Genomic DNA, 20,945 nt, shown 5'->3' with positions numbered 1-20,945 from the left:
GCTATGCTCCAAATTCATCCCCATCACATTTGTTTCAACAGATCTAGTTTGCCCAGTTGTAAGTAGTTAACTGCACAGAAATGTTATACATCTGATAGCTGGATAATATCTTCTTGGAATTTATCCCATTGTCGTCAATAATGCATTCAGGACAAAAATTTTAAGGTAAATTTTAAAATCATTAATAATTAGCCACTGTAAAACTTGATAGATTCGTAAACCAACAGAAGATCAATTTATTACTCCAACTTTATGTGTAGTTTGTGAAAACATGAGACAGTGCTGAATCATCCCTGAAAAAGTATTGGTTGCAAAACTACTTCCTCAAAACTTACAGCAGGCAATGATTAAAGCAAATACCGGCAGTCCTTGACTTAAATGTTTCGAGTTACAACATTTCACACTTACAACGTTTATAAATTGACACCTGTTTCAACTTTATGATGTCAGTTTTGACTTTACAACATTTGATCTGATGCAACGCCATGCCACCAAACAAGTTCACTGCGTTGCTCATCTCCCTGGAGAACATCCCTCCAAAACTTCCTTGGACACTTTCTTTAAGAAAGCAAAAAGACTCCAGAAAAACCTGCAGCCAAGACTCCTGAGAAGACTCCAGCCAAGAACCCTTCAAAAAGCCCAACCAAGAGCCTTTCAAAAAGTCCAGCAAAGTCACCTCAAAGAAGTCCTTCCAAATCAATGGGATTGCTATTTACAATATAAATAGATTAATGTAGCTATATTACTCATCTATAATTGATTGAGTACAAAATTCTGGGGTATTTTTGGTGAAAATAGGGTAATTGGGCCTTGGTTCAGGAACCAATCCCCCCATTTATAACATTGTTTCTTATGAGAAAATTGGTTCCAAGTTACATTGACTTAAGATCTGGGTTTCAGGAGCCAATTGTGTTGCAAGTCCAAGGACTGCCTACAGTTAAAATTCATGGGCACTTAAAAAAAATACTGAAAGAAATATTGACAGAAGTGAAGCATTTGAAAGTACATGGAAGTTAAACATGACTGTGCTGATCAAGTAGAAGTCAGGGTAGAGTTGAACCTTACTGACTATCCAAAGTGGATGTACATCAAGACAGTGAGAACACACAAGCAACAGGGCGAGCAAAAGAAAGCACAAGCAAGCACAAGCTTTCATGAGCTGAAGTTCACTAGGCCTAGGTAAAGACATTGAAAAAGCTTCAGGCAGAATCAATCTAAGTTATTTGGTTTTCTGTATGTGGCATAGTTTTGGTTGGTAGCGAATGGGGTGGAAGGAGTCGGGGGAGGGTAAGTCTTAGACAAACTAAGTTCCGCCATTTCTAAACCATTCGGTGTGCGCCAAACTTCTGCTCGGTTACAAGTATAGACCGGTTTCCAGTCACTTAGACAGGTAAAAGCATAATGTCCGTACCCAGCCTAGGAGTCGAGAATGGCAAGCTCTGTTGTATTAGAACCTAAAATGTAAACAATTGCCTACAGATCTTGGACAACTCACTGAGTAACTTAGGCAAAGGACTGAAATGGAGTGCTTCCCAAAAATCACAAAGTCAAATAAATGTTTGCTTGAGTTGTGTGTGCTTACTACATTCCTTGTTGTTTGCTATGTTGTGCTGTTTATCTCAAGGCTCACTTTGATTAGCCTTTAATTAACTGTAATAAATCTCTGTTATCCCTGCCAGGATTCTGAATGCTGCTATGTTTGATTAATCTGAACAACCACTTAAAATGATGATGGCATAGATTTTTTTTTTTTTTTTTTTTTTTTAACAGATCAGTGCTATAAAAGCTGTAGTCTCCTCTCTCCTGGAAATTTGTGATATGCTTCAGGACATGACACAAACTTCGCACAAATCATATCTAAAAAAATATATATACAGCAGCATCTACAAGAAATTTATGTGCTGAAGCATGGGCCTGAAAATGGAAAAAAATATGTTCTCTCTGAAAAATGTATGGCACAATAGTTGTGGATCGATGAAACAAGCTAGAGACTCATAGAAAAAAAACTGATACAGGCTGAATGTAGAACTCTTTCTTTTTACAGTACAACTCCACCTATCTATTTATACTCTTATATGTAAGATGATATAAAAGGCTAGCATTGTCCATATGCTACCCAAAGGTTTGCAAACGCTTCCACATTGTGAACTGGGTCCTGAGCACAAAACTCTCTCCTGGACACAACTGTCATCCCTGATCACACAGCCTTTCTGTAGCTGCTAGTGTTTAGCAACATAAAAAGTAACGTTTGGGTAGAAACACATTTTAAATAAACTAATTATAATGGATTGATAGATCTGCTTTTTATGTCTCTTCCTCATATCTTCCCTGCATTTTGCATCTAAGCTATTGCCTCTAAACAGACTATTTTTCTTACTACTGAACTGCAGCATTGTCTTTCAACCCCAACTGATCTAAGTTCCGGGTCTCTTTCCAGTTCATTCCCCTGTGTATCTGCTAACCTCCAGCTCTGCAAACTCAATAACTGAACTTCTATTAAAGAAATGCTGTGAAGCAGCAAAATGACAGAGGGGTAGCATCTACATGTTTACTGTGGAGTTATTCCATAGTAAGTGTCACTTCTTGGGCTCCTACATATATAGCCCTATTAGGATGAAGTAAACTAATTAACTCCACCACAGGTCAGTACTTGTAAACACAAGCACTATTCTACAGCATTGTTGGGGGTTTTTTTACTCCACAACAGTGAAAATGTAGACACTGGCGTGACTGGCTAGGGCATGAAGGTGCTTCGATACAAGGGCTACCTGCTGGTTAGCCCTACACTGAAGCAGCCTCGTGCCCTAGCCAACCCCGCCACAGCACCTCAACTTCGATCAGAGCAGCCCCAGGATGGCTGACTCCCCAGCCCCCCTGTGAGCCAGGACTGCTCTGACCTGATTCAACATGCTGCAGTCCTGGGCACACATGTAAACGTGGTGCCTGGGAGCAATGAACTAGATGTGTAGTTCATGATATGTACTAGAGTTTATTGCTGCATATTAATAGCACATGTAGATGTGCACAGGGAAGCATTAAGTTATTTGGATACATTTGCTGATATTTATTTTTAGTTCTGCTGAACAACAATATCCCCCCAAATTCTAAACAAATCTGAAATTGGTACACAAGTAACCAGTACCTGGTATACAAACAGGAAACTGATATACAAGTAACTACAACTGGCATACAAGTAACTACAACTGAAGCATCGCTGCTAGAAAAGCTAGTTGTGTTCTCTTGAAATAGCAGGTCCAAGCTCAGAGGACCATCTTTTGGCCACAGTTGGAGAACAAGCATATAGATAAATAACATACACATACACTCGGACATGGTAAAGGAAAATGAGCCATGTTACAAAACCCAAAACCAAGAAATAGTCATTGCCAGCATGATCCATCTAGCCCTATGTGCCATCTTCAACAATGGCCAGTATTAACTGCTTGAGAGGAAGTTGCACGGAATCTTCCAGTAAACAGCAATGGAACAACCTGCCAACACTGAAGTTTCCTTCTAGCTCCATTTGTCAGAAGTTGACATTTGCCTTCAGGCTGGAGAGTTTAGATTCTTCCCAAAATAGCAAAGTATTTTGATTGGTTTCTGTTTTATTTGTTCTTTTATAGGTCTGGATGTTTTCAATATCCAAATAATGTTCAAACTTGATAAGCTCTTGGGATTACTGTCATCTTGTAACTAAGAGCGTGATGAGCAAATTGTGCTTTATTGAATTACTGCGGCATAGGAAGTTAAGGATGAACATCCTACTACAGTATTTTTAGAGAATGCTGTTGGACAAAACTCTATCCTTTTTTTATTCAAGACTTCCCACACAGGAAAACAAGAATACCAAAGGTAACAAAATACACTTTCCTACAGTCTTAAAATGAAGGGCTGCAAAGACCCACCACAGCCACACCCCATATGATTCAGTTTAGATTTCTTTGGAGTAAAAAAAAAGTTGAGTCTTTGAGCTATACTCCTCTCACAACACAGAAGAATTTGACAATTTAAAGGCTGTAAGTTACTGCTCGATTCTCCTAATGGAGCCAATATTGTAACTATTCAAGTAGCACCACCTGAACAATGTTTATTTCAGGTCCACTAATTGAACATAATGCTGAATGCTCTCAGTTAAAAAAATCCTTGTATGTGGCACCAAAAACTATATTCAGCCTAGTTTTAGCTGTTTTCCTACATAGTAATAAAGGCAATACCTGCCAGGTCTAAAACCAATAAACAAAATCACCCTAGCAATGAAATTTAGGCATGCATAGTTTTATTACACCTTACTACATAGATATACCCTTTGGAATCACAAAATACCACATAACACCAGTAATCATCTGTACAGCACATCCACTATATCTGAATGGTAAGAAAAATACTGTCAGTGTCACATTACACTGACCATTAGACTCTTCAGTATTCATTTTTAACCCATTCTATTCCAGACATCTGGCAGCCACCACTCACTCTTATTTAAATGAAATATTTAAGAAATATTCCATTAACATATGCAAAAGGGAAGATTAATGTGCATTATAAATCGTAACTGAAGAGGTTAAGCAAGAGGTGCTTACCAAGAATTATGGTAATATTGCAGTTCTCCATTAAAACTGCCATAGCTTCAAAACTGACAATTTAATCACTGTAATATTTCTAAAAACATATTTTACACTGTAATAATATTACAATACGGTAACTCACAAAGCAGTTTGCATAACACCTGAAGGCAACAGATACTTTCCCTGAGCTAGGCCTGAGTCATTACTTCAGGAGATGTGAAGGACCTTCCCTCTGAGAATAAAAATGCTATTACTTATTTTGACCAAGGTACTAATGTCCCTTAGGAGTAAAAGCAAATTTTTTAGGGTTTGGCTCAGCTCTCTCTCATGGGGAAAAAGAAAATTAACCTTTCCATCAGCTTAGGTGGATGCTGAAGTAGTTTCCTACTCCCTAACCTAAAAGCATATTGTTTGTACAGCTTACATAAAAGTAAAGCAAGAAACCATGGCTCATGCTCAGCCCATGAATAATACCAGTAAGTCAATGGACTTCAACAAAGATCAATTTGCATGAGTGTTTTAAGGGTACTGCTAACAGTGGCACTGTGATTTAATATGCTAAACATTACCTTCTGTCTTCAAATTGTATTGAAGTTGTAATGTAGATTTGCAATGACTTTATACAGTCAGAGATGTCAAATAAATCAGACAGCCTGGCTCAGATGTTAGCCACCATCCCATACTTGGAACACCAGAACAGTTGCCAGTTTGGAATGAGGTATACTGGTAGACTATGTCAAGTCCAGTGTGTAACTGCAGTATGTTTGGCTCTGGCCATACTCACTTTGTACATGAATGGTTCAGAGACACCCACCTGTCAAGAAAAAATAAAATTAAAATCCATTTTGCTTCAAAAGCTGTACCAGATAACTTGCCTGCTACAGATTTATCCATTTCTCACACAGTCTAACTACTAGCAAGTCTCCTTTTATACTAGTTGTTGCTAGACTGCTGTTCACAGGAAGAAGTAAAGAACACATGCCAAACGGAGGCTACATCTCCTACAAGGCTACAGGACAGGACTACTATGAAAGGAGCACACCAGGAAGCAGCAGGTGGACGCAAGGAGTCCATAAAATTATTTTTCAAGATCAATTTTAATGTGATTTCAACAGTTATGGTGAAGCATTTTAATAGCTATCAATAGACAGTCAATTGTTCTGTTACCCTCAAGATGGATATTAAAGGAATGTTTATGGATTGTAAAGACAAATTCCCTAGAGTTTACAGTCAAGGTGAAACAGTCACCATTTAAATCCCAGAAGGCCTGAAGCAATGTAACTCCTACCACCAGTTGAAAGCATGCAACCAAATGCCCACACCAAAGGGAGAAATGAGATATAGGAGGGAAAACAGATGGCGGGGGGGGGGGCAGGACACACGTTTCATATAGTGAAGCCAGATTGGGATTGGCCCTGTGAAAAGGGACAGGGAGACAGAGGATAAGCACTTTTCTCCCACCTCTTCTGTTCCTGTACGGGAGACAGCTAATATTATATCATTGGTTCTTTGGAAACACAAAGCTCACACTATCTGCTTTGCTAACAGTTACATTTCCAAAGAGGATAAGAAGGGTCATGGGGCACAGACAGAAGTGCAGCTCCCCACTGTATCTGAGAAGGCTTCGACAGAGTTACAACAATCCCCCAGAACAAACAGAAGTTCACTGCTGGTTCCAGGGGAGAGGAACCTAGCTGCTGGCTAGGAGTCTGCAGCCAGTTTCCCCTAGCGGTGGCTGCTCCTCTCTCCCAGCCTGTCCCTATTTCAGAATGGGAGGGGAAAGAAAGAAGAGGCAACTCATTCTAGGGGTTCCCCAGCCAGTGCTGGAAGGTAGGGTGGGAGTACTGAAGCCCTCCCCTCCCTCACCACCATCAACTTAGGAAGCCTCCAGTATGCTCGCCCCACCCTCCAGTGGGGCCTGAAAACCCTCCAGACCAAATTCCCTCCACTCCCTTTCCCCCTTCCACCAAAACAGCTCGAGTCTCGGAGGCAGCACAGACAGAAGTAACAGAAGAGACTGTTTTGAAATGTCTTCATCTCACCTCTCATGCAATAAGAGTTCATATTTTCACCTGCTCGGTCATTTTTGACGTTATCTGCAGTCGTTTCCTTGTGTTTGGCCATAGTTATAGACCGCTTTCTGTGGCCAAATAAGGCAAAATTGTCACTTCTGTCTATGCCCATGGAGAATGCCTAGAATGCAAGGGGCTCCAGCATAACAGGTAATACTTTTAAGAGACTATAAAGCTCCAATCTTTTTCTCTGGGTTATCCAAGGGGATTTAGGAACTACCATGGGTTCACCCAAAAATACCATAGCCCTAGGCCATATCTCCATACTGAGCACTGTAACTTAAACCAACATTAAAGTCTGTAATGTTTATGCACCCTTAAGTATCCATGCTTTAATAGTGAAAAACGGGGCTTAAAACTGTTTATGATGTAGCCAATGGTAAAATTGGTATTAATGCCAATGGGAGAGCAAAAATCCCAGATGAAGTGTTATTGGCTTAATATCCAATGCCATCTTAATACTATGCATTTGGTATTAGCTTAAAGTAAAATTTATCCTAGAAGCTTATACTCTTTAGTTTGTATTTCTTGCCCAATGCAATATTTTTAGTTAAAACCATAAAGCTCACCTGACATTTTAGATATACAACCTGCATTCACTAAGTTCATGCAAAGTGCAGATATTTTGTGTTTACCATGTATATATATAGACATGTGTAAGGATGTGGGTTGTTAAAATGAGTCATTCTATAGTTTCCTCTTTCTACATGCAATAACATCTAGCATTAAGTAGGAATAGACTAAGCATTTCTATAATCAGATCGTGTAGGATTACCAGTTTGAACTTTAGTTAAATTTTTTGGTAATCAGAATGGTGATGTGCCAGTACAGAACAGTCAATTATTTAGACTAGATGAAACCACTTTATAAAACAAACTTTAGTGCTGCCATTAAGAAAAAAAAGCTACTTTCTGGAAAGATGATTTGTAAGACACTAAAAAACAAAAATACATAAATAAAATATTTTCTAGTGAGCTTAATGATACAGGTACAGACTGCATAAAGTTCTTTCAAAAAAATTTCAAATATCAATTTTCCAATAAGTTTATAACTTTTGCATTATAAACCACATCACCAATATTTATCATACCAACGCATAAAACTGTTTTGTTGTGATGATAAAGCAACCACATTCTCTTCATGTAGATACCTATAAATTAGACTCCAGGTCTCTTCCAGCCAGTATTAAAAAAAATACTAAATTATGAGGCTGATCCAAAACCCACTGAATTTAGTGAAAAGACTTGAACTACCATTGATGAACTCTGGAACAAGCCCTATACTTCAATCCTACACCACATAAATGTGAATATTTCATCTGCAATCAGTAGGAGATCAACAAACTAAGTTCTGTCCTTATGGGTTGATCCCACAAGCTTACTCACATGAGTAAGTTTACTACCCAAATAAACTCACAGACATCAAGCAAACTACTCACTGGAGCAAAGGTCACTCTCAGGAGTAAGTAACAGTAGAACAGACTTTTAATGATGCGATTACAGCATGCACCATTAAAAAGGGTATGTTATCAGCAAGATACCTTGAATTGATATTCGAGACATCAACATTTCCTCTTACTCCAAGACAGTTGTTACCCTTGAAGGCTGGCAGTGTTCCAGCCTTCAAGGGGCTGCAGGGAGCGCAATCAGGAAGAGACACCACATGAATGGGTGCACATACACATGTATATAGTAGCCAAGCACCATGGAAAGCAGCTCCCACAGCTCCCTCCAAGTAAGTCTATGGGTGGAGGGCAGATTGAGGTCTCAGGGAGAGGGTGGGAAGGACTCAGGACTGGGGTTGGGGTTAGGGATACAGCCCAGCTGGGTGAGTGCATGGTGCCCAGGGCTGGAATGCAGGGCCTGGCTAGGGGAGCAAGATGGAGCCATAGGTAGCTCGTGTAGGGGGGCAGCAGGGCTGGCTCCCCACCACTGCCTGCACTCCTGGGGAAGGAGGCATGGGAGGGCATGTGTCCCCAGATTTGTGCACAGGGCAGGGCAGATGCAAGCTGCTTGCTGCAGGCTCAGGGTTCCCCACCCTCCTGACCTCTCCCACAGGGCCTCTATGGCAGTGGGGCAGGGAGGCTCGGTGCTGCTACTGAGAGCCCCACACCAGCTGCGCTGCCACAATGAGGCACTCCCTGACCACCCAGCACCAGTGGAGACCACAACTCCACACCGCCACTGGGCAGCCAGGGGGTTATTCACTGTAGCAGCACAGGCAGCGTGGACTCCCAGCAGTGGAACTAAGCCTCCCTGCCCTCCTGCACTGGGTCCTATCTGCTAGGCTGCGCAAACCCCCAGGGGGAGGACAGGGCAGGGAGCCCCAAGCCCGCAGCAGGCAGCCCACATCCTTCCCCCACCCCATGCGCTCCACTCTGGCCATGCTGCCTGTGCAGGAAGGGGCAGAGGATAAGGAGGGAGGAGCAAGGGCTCTGCATTCTGCTTGGACTGTAGCAGCCACCACCTCCTGCAGGCAGCAGGTGAGGTTTGATCACTGCTGGGGGCAGGGTAGAGGGCTGTGGGCCCTAGCCCTGTAGCCCTGGCAGCGTGGGCCCCCTTCCAGCAGGACTAGAGGACATGTAGGGTGGCCATCATAAAAAACCGTCTGGTTGTCCTCTGTCCTCTATTGATACAAAACCAGATGCCTTTATGGTCCTCTGTTTTTCTCTTGACAGGACAGAGTAGCAGAAAACCAAAATGTCCTCTATGATGGCCACCTTAGGGGCATAGGGGGCTATGGGTGGGGAGTGAGGGGCACTAACATGGCCAGGAGGCTGTGGGTGGAAAGGAATAGGCACCTAGAGGGGCAGGTGGCTACAGGTTGGGAGTGACAGGCCGCATTGAGGAAATGGGGTGAGAAATATCGAGTCAGGCTGAGGAAAAGGTTGGGAAGCACTGCTCTAAAAGTAAAACAATAAATGGTACCTTTCAAATACAACCATGCAGAGCTGTTGAAGTTTTGACTTTTTAAAGAGGGCTACTGTTTCTTATATAATCCTACAAAGAAACATAAACCATTGTTTTATTTTTTGGCCATCAAGAAGTGAGCCATATTGTACAGTGCTCAGCTGATATCAGTTAAATTGCTTACAATATTATCTTTCAATCTTTTCTCCCTGAAGACATACAACAGTTTCTTCTATGCTTATTCCTACCTGAGCAATATATTCTTCTTCATTATTTTCTTTCAAAGCAATGCATTTGCAGCAGTAATTGTTCATAACTTATGTTGGGTATTCATTCAACCTACAAATATTTTCACGTGAGAAAAAATACAGCTGAACTTGTTCTGTATATGAGCTCTCATACCAACTGGTAAAAATGCTGGAAGTGTAAGTCAGCATTTTTACCTTCACTCATTAATAACCTCAACCAGAAGCAAGAGGCAGATCTGAAAGCCTTTGGTATTTTCCTCTGACACACACACACACACACACACAAAATCAAAGCTCAGAATAAAACAAAAGACTCTTAAAACAGAAGATCTGCAATAAACCATTTAGAAAAACAAATAAACAACACTTAAATTACAAACCCTGAAAGAGTATTAATTTATATAGATGTACTTATATATCACAAATGTGTGTGCTGGAATTACAGGTTGTCATACATTATTCTGGATTGTTAAATTATCACTTATTTTACCACTGTTGTTTTCTCCCATAATTTCTGCAATATTCTTAACCCAAATAACTCATTAAACAAAACCCTTTAAGAACAATCAGTGCAAGAGATCATAATCAGTTGTTACAACGCATTTTACATTTGGTTAAAGTCTTAAAATAAACTATATGTTCTCAGTTACAAATATTGGACCAATTTTGCTGTCAGGCTCTCAATTCACCACAGCAAGCAAGGCCACCCATATGTTGGAAGGTACAGAACTTTGGAGGAAGTTGCCCTTTTTTTCAAAATATCATCATTTGAAAAATTAAATGTAATACAGGAAACCAGTATTAAAGGAGATTACAACTTCAATAAAAAATGAAAAAAGAAAAATTAAAAGTTATTTTTTCCCTTTCAACATTTCCTTCTTTACTCTCCCAGTTGTATTCTATGTCCTAAATACTTTCACTTGCCGAGAGCTCTCATTATCTTAAGTGGGAGGTCTAACTAAGCACTGGAGGGAAAACTGGACTCTATTATTACATGCGCCATTCCCTACATGGGAGCATATAACCATGCACTGCATAATGTCATACTCTTCTGATACTCTTGCAGTGGCCTGTCCAAACTGCCTTATCTCCATTTTTTTTTGCAATCAAATTCTTAAGATATTTTGGCCTAACATGAAAATTCAAACATCCTATTTTAGATATTTATAATAGCACTTTTTAAAATAAAGTTTGGCAAAAAAAAACACCTCATGTCAATTAGTATGTCTCTATTTTTTCCATATTTTCTAAATGAAGAATGGATTTACACCCAAGTCAAAAGTTGGAAGCTGCTAAGCAACTGCTAAGCAAGAGCACCATAACAATTTCTCATGCTGTTTCAACCTTATGTTATTTGAAAGTGCCAGGTTAGAAACCTTAGACAAAGTTTATCATAAAAAATGTGACAGATTTAACAATAGTGAAGGGGAAAAAAAATGTAAGAACAACAAGGTGTAAACATTTGGGTGCATATTAGGATTTTCTCTTTTGCGATTTTCCAGGAAGACTGATGTTCTTATCCCCAAGGAGAGAAATCCAACTTTGTATTAATGCACAACCATCCATACCTCGTTTTGAACATGCATGCATTTCACTTCTAGTCCTATACAGGACCCAGGACTGCCAAATGCTTATCATTCTCACCACTAAGAAAAGTCAGCAAGAATTGACAGTGCATGGCACCTTACCAGGTTGCTCAGCACTTTGCAGGAGCACTCCACTACTAAGGTCCGAGCCAAAATCCATTGATATAAATGGGTTTCTTCAAAACAATCTTACCATAGGCTTCAAAAACTTTCTGATCAGCCCTTTTTTAGAAGCAAGATAAAAATTCTGAATGTGTAATTAACATATAATCAACTCAAAGGATTTTAGACCTGGTTGTTCATTATTAGCCAAGAAGAACATTTCTCTCCTGCTGGCCAAACAAACGATAGTCAAAAAAATTTGCAATGAGATTGCATACAGAATGTAAAATAAGCCTTGTACACTGACTGCTAGAGGATCGAACGCATATTGTTTTCTGCTTGTAGTATATAGTCATAGAGTAGAATATCTTATTTCACACAGTACTCCAAGACTCTATAACAAATATAGCATTATCTTTATTCTATTTTTCTGTGTTTTGGGCCTAGTTTTTAGAAGTGCAATCGCCTTTCATGCTCTGCCCCTTCCCTTTACTTATGTAAAACCTGGATCTATACGCTAATTTGAGTACAATGAAAAATACACGCTTCTCCACTCAAATATACAGACCCCTTATACATTTTTAGGTATACATAAAATTGTTCAAATACAGATTTATGTAATGGTAAGCAATGTCTGGTTTGCTTTTTCTTTATTGTCAGAGCAGTTGACAAAACAGTTATAGTACACTTAGGAGCAGAAAATGCTATATTTTAATTTTGAGGGCCCAAACCTGTCCTATGGAAGTCTTCAAGAGTTTTGCCACTGACTGCAACCATTGAGTCAGACTCTAGCTTCAGCAGCAAACCTTGCAGCTAACTTCCTTACCTCACAGTTATGTCAAATGATATAAAAACAGAGAAGGGAGGGAGGAGGGAGAAGAAAAAAACACTGACAGCATTACAGAGCCCAGAAATATCCATTACAATTATTATAATAGGCAGGATTAGAAGAGCATTTTGATTGAATTAAGACCCTGATCCATGCCTCATTCAAGTCAATAAGCAGACCCCCAAGTCACTACTGGTCCTCTATCCAACTTATTATGGCTTCTGACCAAGTTGTGGAGAGCTGAAATTATTCGTGCAAGAGATGCCAACCAGCTCAGGTTTAAAGGTGCCACTGACTTCATTTCTTTAGAGACAACATTTTCAGGTGGATTTAAACATATTTTTTTGATATAAACTACTGCTTGCACAAAAAACTGAATCTGTATCTGCAAATGAGCATGAACATATACATTTGATGCCTTCATAAAGAAACACGCCAGAAACCATACATTGTTACTCTTACATGAGATATGTACCTTGCTTTTAGGAAGGCAAAATGAAGGGAGGGGAAAAAAAGAAAATATTTTTACAGAGTTATGGTTGCACACAGCAGAGACGAAGCTTAATCTGCAACTTGCTCACTCGCTCTCTCTTTTCTGCTCAGGCAAAAGATACCGTTTTAACCCCTTTGCAGCTTAAAAGTCAGCAGCTCTTAGTTGCTAAGCCAAAAGCTAAGAGTGAAGTTGCTGCTGAAGACTGGACCCTATAGGTATCTATACACATGCTCTGATGCTTTCTAATTGGAACACATCAGAGCAGGCTTGATTAATCTAATTAGCATGCTCCAGCATACTGCAAAGTCATACGTATTCAGTGTCCTGCATTTCAAAATGGCGGCAGGGCACTTTAACTAACACTGGGTCAAACAAGCTTTAGTTAAGCACCCCCACAGCCATTTTGAAACGTAGGAAGCTGAATACATGTGATGCCCAGGTGTTTATTAGAGCAGCTGTCCAGGAGCCACTCTAATTAAAACATCTCCTACCCCAAAGCACATGTATAGACACCCCATGAATGGATCTAAGATTTTGAAAAGGGCTAAAAAATTTAAACTACAGGGCTGTGAAATAGAAGAAAGACCAGGAGCGGCTAAACTGCAAATCCTTCAGCAAAATTGCTGAAGAAAGACTAGCTTGATTAGGAGAACATCAAGACCATTAAAAAAAGAGAGTGGGATATTAATCCCTGTTGAATGAAAAACAATTAGCAGAAATCAAAGTTTCTAACGAACCATAAAAAGTCAATTGATGCCCTCAGTGCTGCCCCGACAGATGTGCCATTGCTGCTATTCTGAAAGAAAAACCAGTTTCTCCATATAAGACATGAACCCCAATTTTGGAAGACTCATTTTGGGAAGGAGCACACATACTATACTAGTATATGCAATATTTTTTAAGGGAGTTTTCAAAAAGCCCATTACTGAGAACCTAAACAAGCATTTATGTTTTTCAAAAATGCATCTTTTACTTAACTGTTTAAATGTTAATTAGAAATCTCCCTAGTTAAGCAATACCCACAAATTAAGAGGCACTGTGAAATATAGTGCACTGGCAATAAGCCAGAACCCCCCGCCTGAAGAGCAGGTTAGCTCACAAACAAATGTCCTGTTGTAAGCCATTAATTATTTCTATCTGCAATGACTTGAGGGAGACACAAGCAGATGAGAAGAGCATAAGCCGGGCATGTAATTCACTGTAGCCCTGATCCTAGAGACAGATCCACATAGGTGAACCCATATACTTGGGGTTTTGTACAGGTGTCCCTTGCACAGTAAAGGCTTATAAGCATAATCCGCCATCACTTACTTGAGCAAAGCTCCTACCATTAGGAAACCCTACCACAAATCTGAGCAAGAAAAGCAGCAAAATGAATTCCTTCATTATATTACTTAGACTCTAAATTGTAGGCTCTCTGTTATAGGAATACCCTATAGAACATAAAATAAATTAAATCAAGCTGGTTCCATTGAGGCTGCTTTAAAAAGTCTACAACATTTTAAGAGAGATTTTTTAAATATTCTACAAATTGAACAGCAGGAACAGATTTATTTTTAAATGAAGTCTATAAAAGTCTTAAATACAGGTAAATAAATTGCTGTATTCTACAGGACTTAGCGATGCTTCCTTCCTACCAAAACACCAAAGTCTCAGTTCAGGAAGATAACTTAAGCAAATACTTCTCTCTAAAAACCATAAGTAATCTAAGTGAAATTAACTGGCTTACTCACATACTTAATTTAGGTGCATAACTCTGTATTTTTTCTGAATTATGGCCCTAACAGGTAGGGAAAATATTTAAGTTATTCTCTAATTGTTATTTCCTTATAATTGAATAAATGCAAATTAAAGATTCTGGAATGCTGGTGGTGCCCAGACCCACACAACAGCCCTGAGGATGATTTCAGATTAATTCTTGCTGAGCTTAACTATATATTTGTAGTCTCCAGGGCTCACTGAAAAGGACAAGAAGCTTTTCTGCAATAAGCATTAAGGTTTAAAATCTTTAAAGCTCAGAGATGTGATGGCCTAGGAAAGTGACACTGCAGTTTGGAGGTTTTCTCTGTAGGTTGCTGGCTCCAACCCAGGAGGAGCCAAAAGTAATAATAAATTGTAATTATCTCAATAGATCATTCCACAATTCTAGACAGATATAAAGGTTTATCTATGGGAATATAATTGCAGGATCATGACCTACAGCTTTTAATCTGACACCTGGCACAAAGACACCATTTACACTTCATTTCACATGGTTTCATTATTCCTTTCTTCTCTAATCAGCCTAAGAACTGATGAGTACACAAATAGATACATTTTTTCTACCTTGCTTCATAATGAAGTAATAAAAATACCTAGCTCTCAAGTGCTTTAGTATTTTCATAATTATTATTCTTTTAAAACAGTCACAAGTATAATATTATATCTATCATATCAGGAGTCTTTGCAAACGTGGTTTCAGTAAGAGTATAGACCCACCATTCATCCCATTGTACACGGTTCTGTGATGAGGTGACATGTCATCTGCTCCTTGTCTCCTCAGGGTACCTTCTCTGCTGCCTCCTCCAAGATGCTTCAGATGTTCTGGACTTCCTCCATAATGCTGTTTGAGATGCTCAGGGCTAGTACCCCTCACTTTGTGGAGATGCTCTGTGCTTCCACTCAGTGCATGTTTCTGAAGGTGCTCTGGGCTACCACTGCTGTGCTTTTGATGCTCTGGGCTACTACCAGGTCTATGTTTCTGAAAGTGTTCAGGGCTACTACTTAAAATGTGCTTAGGAAGAGTTTCTGGACTACTACTGGCATGCTTTTGATGCTCAGGACTACTTTTACCAATGGCTTTGTGATGTTCTGGACTTGGTCCTTTTAGGTGTTTCTGATGATCAGGACTTCCAGAGCTCCTGGGTTTTTGAAGGTGCTCTGGGCTAACACTCCTATGTTTTTGATGCTCAGGGCTTCCCTCACTCCTACTTTTTTGGAGATGCTCAGGACTGGTACTTGGGTGATGTTTATGATGGTCTGGACTGTCTGTACTTCCAGTGCTAGAAGTGCTGCTCCCATCACCAACATCTCGAATATAGGGACTTGCTGCATTTAACTGGCAGAGGCTGATTTGGCTGTCTATAGAACTCCTGCTGCCTGCTCCGCCACTTTTCTCTTCATCCAACAAAACACAGAGTTCTTTTAATTCCAGGTTCTCTTTAACTACTTCTTCTTGTCTCATCTCCAGTTCTTTCAGTTTCTGTAAGTATAAGGCAACCTCTTTGTGCATAACCCCAGCACTGTACCTGCCCAGTCTTTGCCACTCTCGGGATACCTTCTTGCCTTTCTGTCTATCGTCATCCAGGAAACAACAAAGGTCTCTCAGTTCTTGGTTATCTTCCTGCAGCTTCTGATTGATATCCTTTAAAATATGACAATCACCAGTGAGAGAAGTTTCCAAAAATGAACATTTATTCAAACATTCAACAGTGTAAGAGCCAATTAATACTACAGATCTGTCATCTAATTTCCCCAGCCTCCTCTATTAAGGACATGTCAACCAAAAGAAGAACTAGAAATTTGCATGTTGCCTGACCTGCTACAACTGCACAGTGTTTCTGTAAAAGAGGAAATTGTCCAAATACAGAAGTGAACATCGCCATGACTGAATCTGAAAAGGTTCCTAGATTATTCTCAGATATAGCACCAAAAATCTCATTTATTTAAGCAAAATAATTGAAAACCCTTATTCTCCAAAAAGAGCAGAAGAAATCTCATAGTCTCCGTCATGAGATTTTCGATAGTATGATACTATCCTGTTGTACGTTATTAATGAACAAAAAACAGAAAGTGTAAGGGAGCTACTAATTTCATATATCTAAGGTTTAAATCTATTTTAAATTTGATGAACTACATACACAGACAAAACCAAACTCTTCACAGCTTAAAAATATTTGGGTGTTTGATTTGTTTCCTGTTTTGCACAGAAGAATCTCATAAAATCTGATTGATGCTAAATTGGTTCAACCCAAAAAAAAATGTTTAGAACATGCCCTCATGCCCTTCTCCAACTGCTGAAAATTCATACTGTGAAGTAAACTTATTCAAGCCACTGCTATAGCAGAACATGATGCAGAGTGAACCTTTTTTTAATCCAGGAAGGGAGGTGTCAGCAGTGCACTGGCACAGGGCACACTACCACAGGGGGCAACAAATTAATAGAAGCACATCAGGGAAGAGGGGGAGCACTCTGCAACTGACCCGCTCACTTTTTTAATCTAAATACATTTCTAACAAATCATGTTTCCTTTTTACGTTTAATATGAAAACTAGAGATTAGCCACCCCTGTGACATATTAGCCTTTTGGAAAGTCCTATTTCTTCTACTTTCCTAATAACAAAGATGGCTGATGCACCCCAGGCAGTAATCCCAGGATAGTCTTTTTTTTTTTTAAAAGGAAAAAAAAAAAAAAAGAAATTGGCTGCTGAAATCCTGCTAAAGTTCAATGGGAGTTGGGAACCCAACACCCTCAAACTCCTTGAAAAAAAACTATAGCCATAAAGCTTTCCAGAGCTAGCTTCCAAGTTTTTAAACATATGTAAAATATTCTACTTGTTAAAAAGAGAATAAGACCTCTGTAATGAATAATATCTCAAATGAACTTTTAAAACTTTAAAGAGAGACCTATAAATTATTCAAAGAAAATTCATTTTCAAGTTCCATTTCAGGAGTATGGAAAAAAAAGGGGAAATAAAAGCATCACTTAGGGAGTTCAGAGTTGGATGGCACTATCACCCATCCCCAGACATATTTCTTCAGCTAAACTTGTATATATAAAAAAGCTTTATATAAACAAGCTAATATGCTGTAGTTACAACATCTTTGCCATACAAGGCACACAGAATGACAGCCTGAACTTTGTATTCCTAAGGCTAGTGTTGAAATAGACCCTTAATTTTATTATTACTAGTATCAGCATGCTGTCAGATAGGATCCTGGCAATTTCTGATGCCATGTATTATCAAAATGGAAACAAATTTAGCCATGCTTGGCAGGACAGGAATATATGAGAAAGGGGAAATTTCAGCACTTTAGATTTTTTTTTCTTCACTAAGGTGCCCTGTATGAGCTAGCAGTCTGAATCTGCTCTACAGGACTGGCACTTCCTTAGACCATGCCCTTCTGTGCATTTCTTCCCGCCCCCAACCTCAGTTTCCCCTTGGTTTGAAAAACTTCCTTAGAAATTTCACATCTCCAGACAAGAGGATGGAAAGTGTTCCCACAACTAGAGAAACTTATTTTTCCATAGAACGATTTTGATAAGTTACATCACACGGCAGTAGTCTTTACACATGCCAAGTCTTGAGGGCAGGGTAATCATGGACAATTCTCAACCAGAAAATACAGAGTTAATAATAACCAGGAATAACTAATAACGAGCCAGGGAAACCTGATATGCCTCTCACAAGAGTCAGAGGAAATATTCTATAGAAAATTATTAGGATAGGTTTTAAAACAGAAGCATCTCAAAATAGGAGGAACTCTCTGAAGGTACATACAGCTCAGAGATTCTGCTATCATATCCTCTTTGCAGAACAAAGAAGTCAGAGGATGGCATTAGTGAACCCAAATCAGGGAGGTTCCCCACAAATCTGTCACAGGGCATAAGGGAGACATAAATATTAAAGGCTCCCTGGAAGCCTAGCTGGAAACTTCACTGATAGATTTAGAAACAATCTTAAAACAGTAACAGTATTTAACAGATCAGTAAGTCATAAAAAATTCTGGGGCTGTGTAGCACTGCACCACCCTTCATCTCATCACCTCCACATGAAATGCAAACATGAAAACCCTTCAAGGGTATGAGGTTTACGGATCAAGTGTGCCCAGAACTCCTCAACGTTTCTGATGAATCCTGTTTGACAGCTTGCCTCAGCACTCAGGTGAAAGATAAAACCCAAGTGAATAGTCAAGCAGTTCAAACTCCTATTCTCTATAGGACAAATCCTAAAATCCTTATTCAATTTCTGTTGTCCTCACGAAGGGAAACTACCAACTCTCAGTGAAGGAAATAAAGGAATTGCCCTCTCCACGTGGAATTTTCCCGGTGCAGGGGTCAGCTGTTTCTCAGCATCATCCCTGGACTCTTGACGGTCTCTCTCCAAGTCTGTGTATGAGGGAGGGAAGATGTTCTCATGACTCCCCATGCTCCCTAGGCTCACAGAGATCCTGTGCTTAACTCTTCCAACCTTACTCCCCAGTATATACCGCCCCACCCCCAGTCAACACAACCCAAAGGGAATCTGAGCATAATCCAATGACACTGCCAGATATCAGTGTTTTGCAAGGAGCTTCTTTATGCTGGTGAAATCTCAGGTTAGCTTCCCATATAAGATTCCTTTAGCGCCAAAGGCCAACGGTGCAAAGCTAGTGCAAAAGCTGGGTGCTCCTCCACAGCAAAACCCTGGACCCACTGATGTCAAGAAGACTTTTAGCACTGACAACGAGCAGCTCCAGGGTTTCACCCCTGCTCCCAACCCCTGGCATCCAGATGAATGTAAAGAGAACCTGCACAATAGAGGGATCAAACACCCCTTCTTCCACGCTGGACCAGAAGAAGTCCCTCCAGGGGAGGAAGAGTGGGGAAGGAACACCTTGCCAGCCCCGGGTGTCCTGGCTGCCAGCAGCCACGAGAGGACTCGGCCCTGGGTCATTTCCTTCCATCGCTGGCGTCACCCAGTCTGAGAAGTGCCGCGCTCAGGAGTTTTCCTCAGCCCCCCACCTCAAAGCCATGGGTTGCGGTTTGAGTAGGGCTGATCCTGCCTCGAGGCAGAGAACCGGACAGGAGGTGGCCTCTGCAGGCACCAGCCAGTCCTGCTTCCCTGGGGCTGCACCTAATGGCTTGGCTGAGGCTGCCCTTGCCTGCACCAGATGCAGAGATGTTAGGGACCCGGGGAGACCTTACAGGATCATCAGGGCCCAGCCCCCCTGCACGTGGGCAGCGACAACTGCCGGGGGCTGTACCCCATGCTCAAACTGGGAGGGACTGGGGGGGCTGGGAGCTGCACTGACAACATGTCCCAGAGGCAGGACACGGGGTGCTGCCTGCCCCGCGCCGTGGCCCCACAGGGGAGGCAGAAGCAGGCTGGCGGCGGGGCGGGGGGTACCTTGAGGCCGCGGATCTCCCCGAGGTGCAGCTGGAGGCGGCGGTTGACCTCGCGGATGAGGTTGCTGTGGTCCAGCATCGCGCTCATCTTCTCCGCCTCGGCGCGGCGCAGGCTGCGCACCAGCTCCTCCTTGCTCCACTTCAGCAGCTCCTCGTCGGGCACCTTGGACAAGTCCTCGCCCCCCGTCGCCGCCGCCGCCGCAGCCCCGCTACTTTCCCCCGCTGCTGCCGCCGCCTTGGACATGGTGGCGGCCAAACTTCAGGCCGGGGGGCGGGGGGCGGCGGCGGCGGTGGCTGTAGCGCGGGGCTCAGGGCCCCTGTTCGCCCGCCCCCGGGATGCCTGGGCTCCGCGCCGGCCGGCGGCAGGGCGAGCTCCCCGGCCCCGCTGCCGGCACGAGTGAGGCGGCCTGGGGCGGCCGGCGGCTTTTCACGGCGGGCGCGGGCCATGTGCGACCCACGGGGAGGGAAGGAGCGGGCGGGGAGGAGGGAGGGAGGGAGCCGCCGGCCAGCGCAGAGCAGCGGCGCCACCTGCCGGCCCGCCCTGCCCACAGCACAGCCCGGCCGCCAGGGCAGGGGCGGGCTCCTCTTGGGAACCGCGGCGCTCAGAGGGGGCAGGGAAGCAGGCATGGGTGGGGAGAAAATATTGCTTGTGGGGGCTGAGAAAAAATTCAACTTACAAGATACTTCTACTGTGCTGCTTTTGGTTGCTTTGGGGCCGGCGCCTGCTGGCGGTAGAGGGGGGCGCAGCGCAGTGGCTAGGGTGGTTTTCTGGTCCTCTAGTGATATGAAACCGGACCAACGGCCACCTATTGATATGAAACCGGACAAACAGACACTCTTTATGTCCTCTATTTTTCACACACCCCACTCCCTGCTGCCCACATCACCTCAGCTGCCTGCGGAAGCTCGCCAGGCCCCTCCCCCAGCCTCAGGAGGGGGGGCAAGCAACATTCATGGTGGGGGGGGACATTGCACTAAATGCCACTGTCCTCT

The 20,945-nt window shown here is 41.9% G+C and overlaps 1 protein-coding gene across 7 annotated transcripts in view; it reads right to left on the bottom strand.

Annotated features, from left to right (window-relative positions):
* CCDC85A (coiled-coil domain containing 85A) overlaps nt 1–20,407 on the bottom strand; it is a 178,426-nt gene extending 158,019 nt beyond the window's left edge. For 2 of the 7 annotated variants that reach the window (XM_090049852.1, XM_090049861.1), the window contains exons 1-2: nt 19,954–20,407; nt 15,283–16,207 (exon numbers count right to left, since the gene is read on the bottom strand). In XM_090049852.1, coding sequence (XP_089905978.1) covers nt 15,283–16,207; nt 19,954–20,196 — 1,168 coding nt within the window. In that variant the 5' untranslated portion in view covers nt 20,197–20,407. Of the gene's footprint in view, nt 1–4,821; nt 5,380–15,282; nt 16,208–19,953 lie in introns of those variants that run through there. The other 5 variants (XM_090049868.1, XM_090049875.1, XM_090049902.1 and 2 more) reach the window with 4 other exon arrangements.
* Between the last annotated feature and the right edge of the window lie 538 nt (nt 20,408–20,945).

The sequence above is a fragment of the Crocodylus siamensis genome, chromosome 1 (genome assembly GCF_052110815.1).
Source record: "Crocodylus siamensis isolate JL-2025a chromosome 1, ASM5211081v1, whole genome shotgun sequence".
Classification (NCBI taxonomy): domain Eukaryota; kingdom Metazoa; phylum Chordata; order Crocodylia; family Crocodylidae; genus Crocodylus; species Crocodylus siamensis.
Note: the sequence above shows the minus strand (reverse complement) of the source record. Positions and strands in the feature narration are given on the sequence as shown.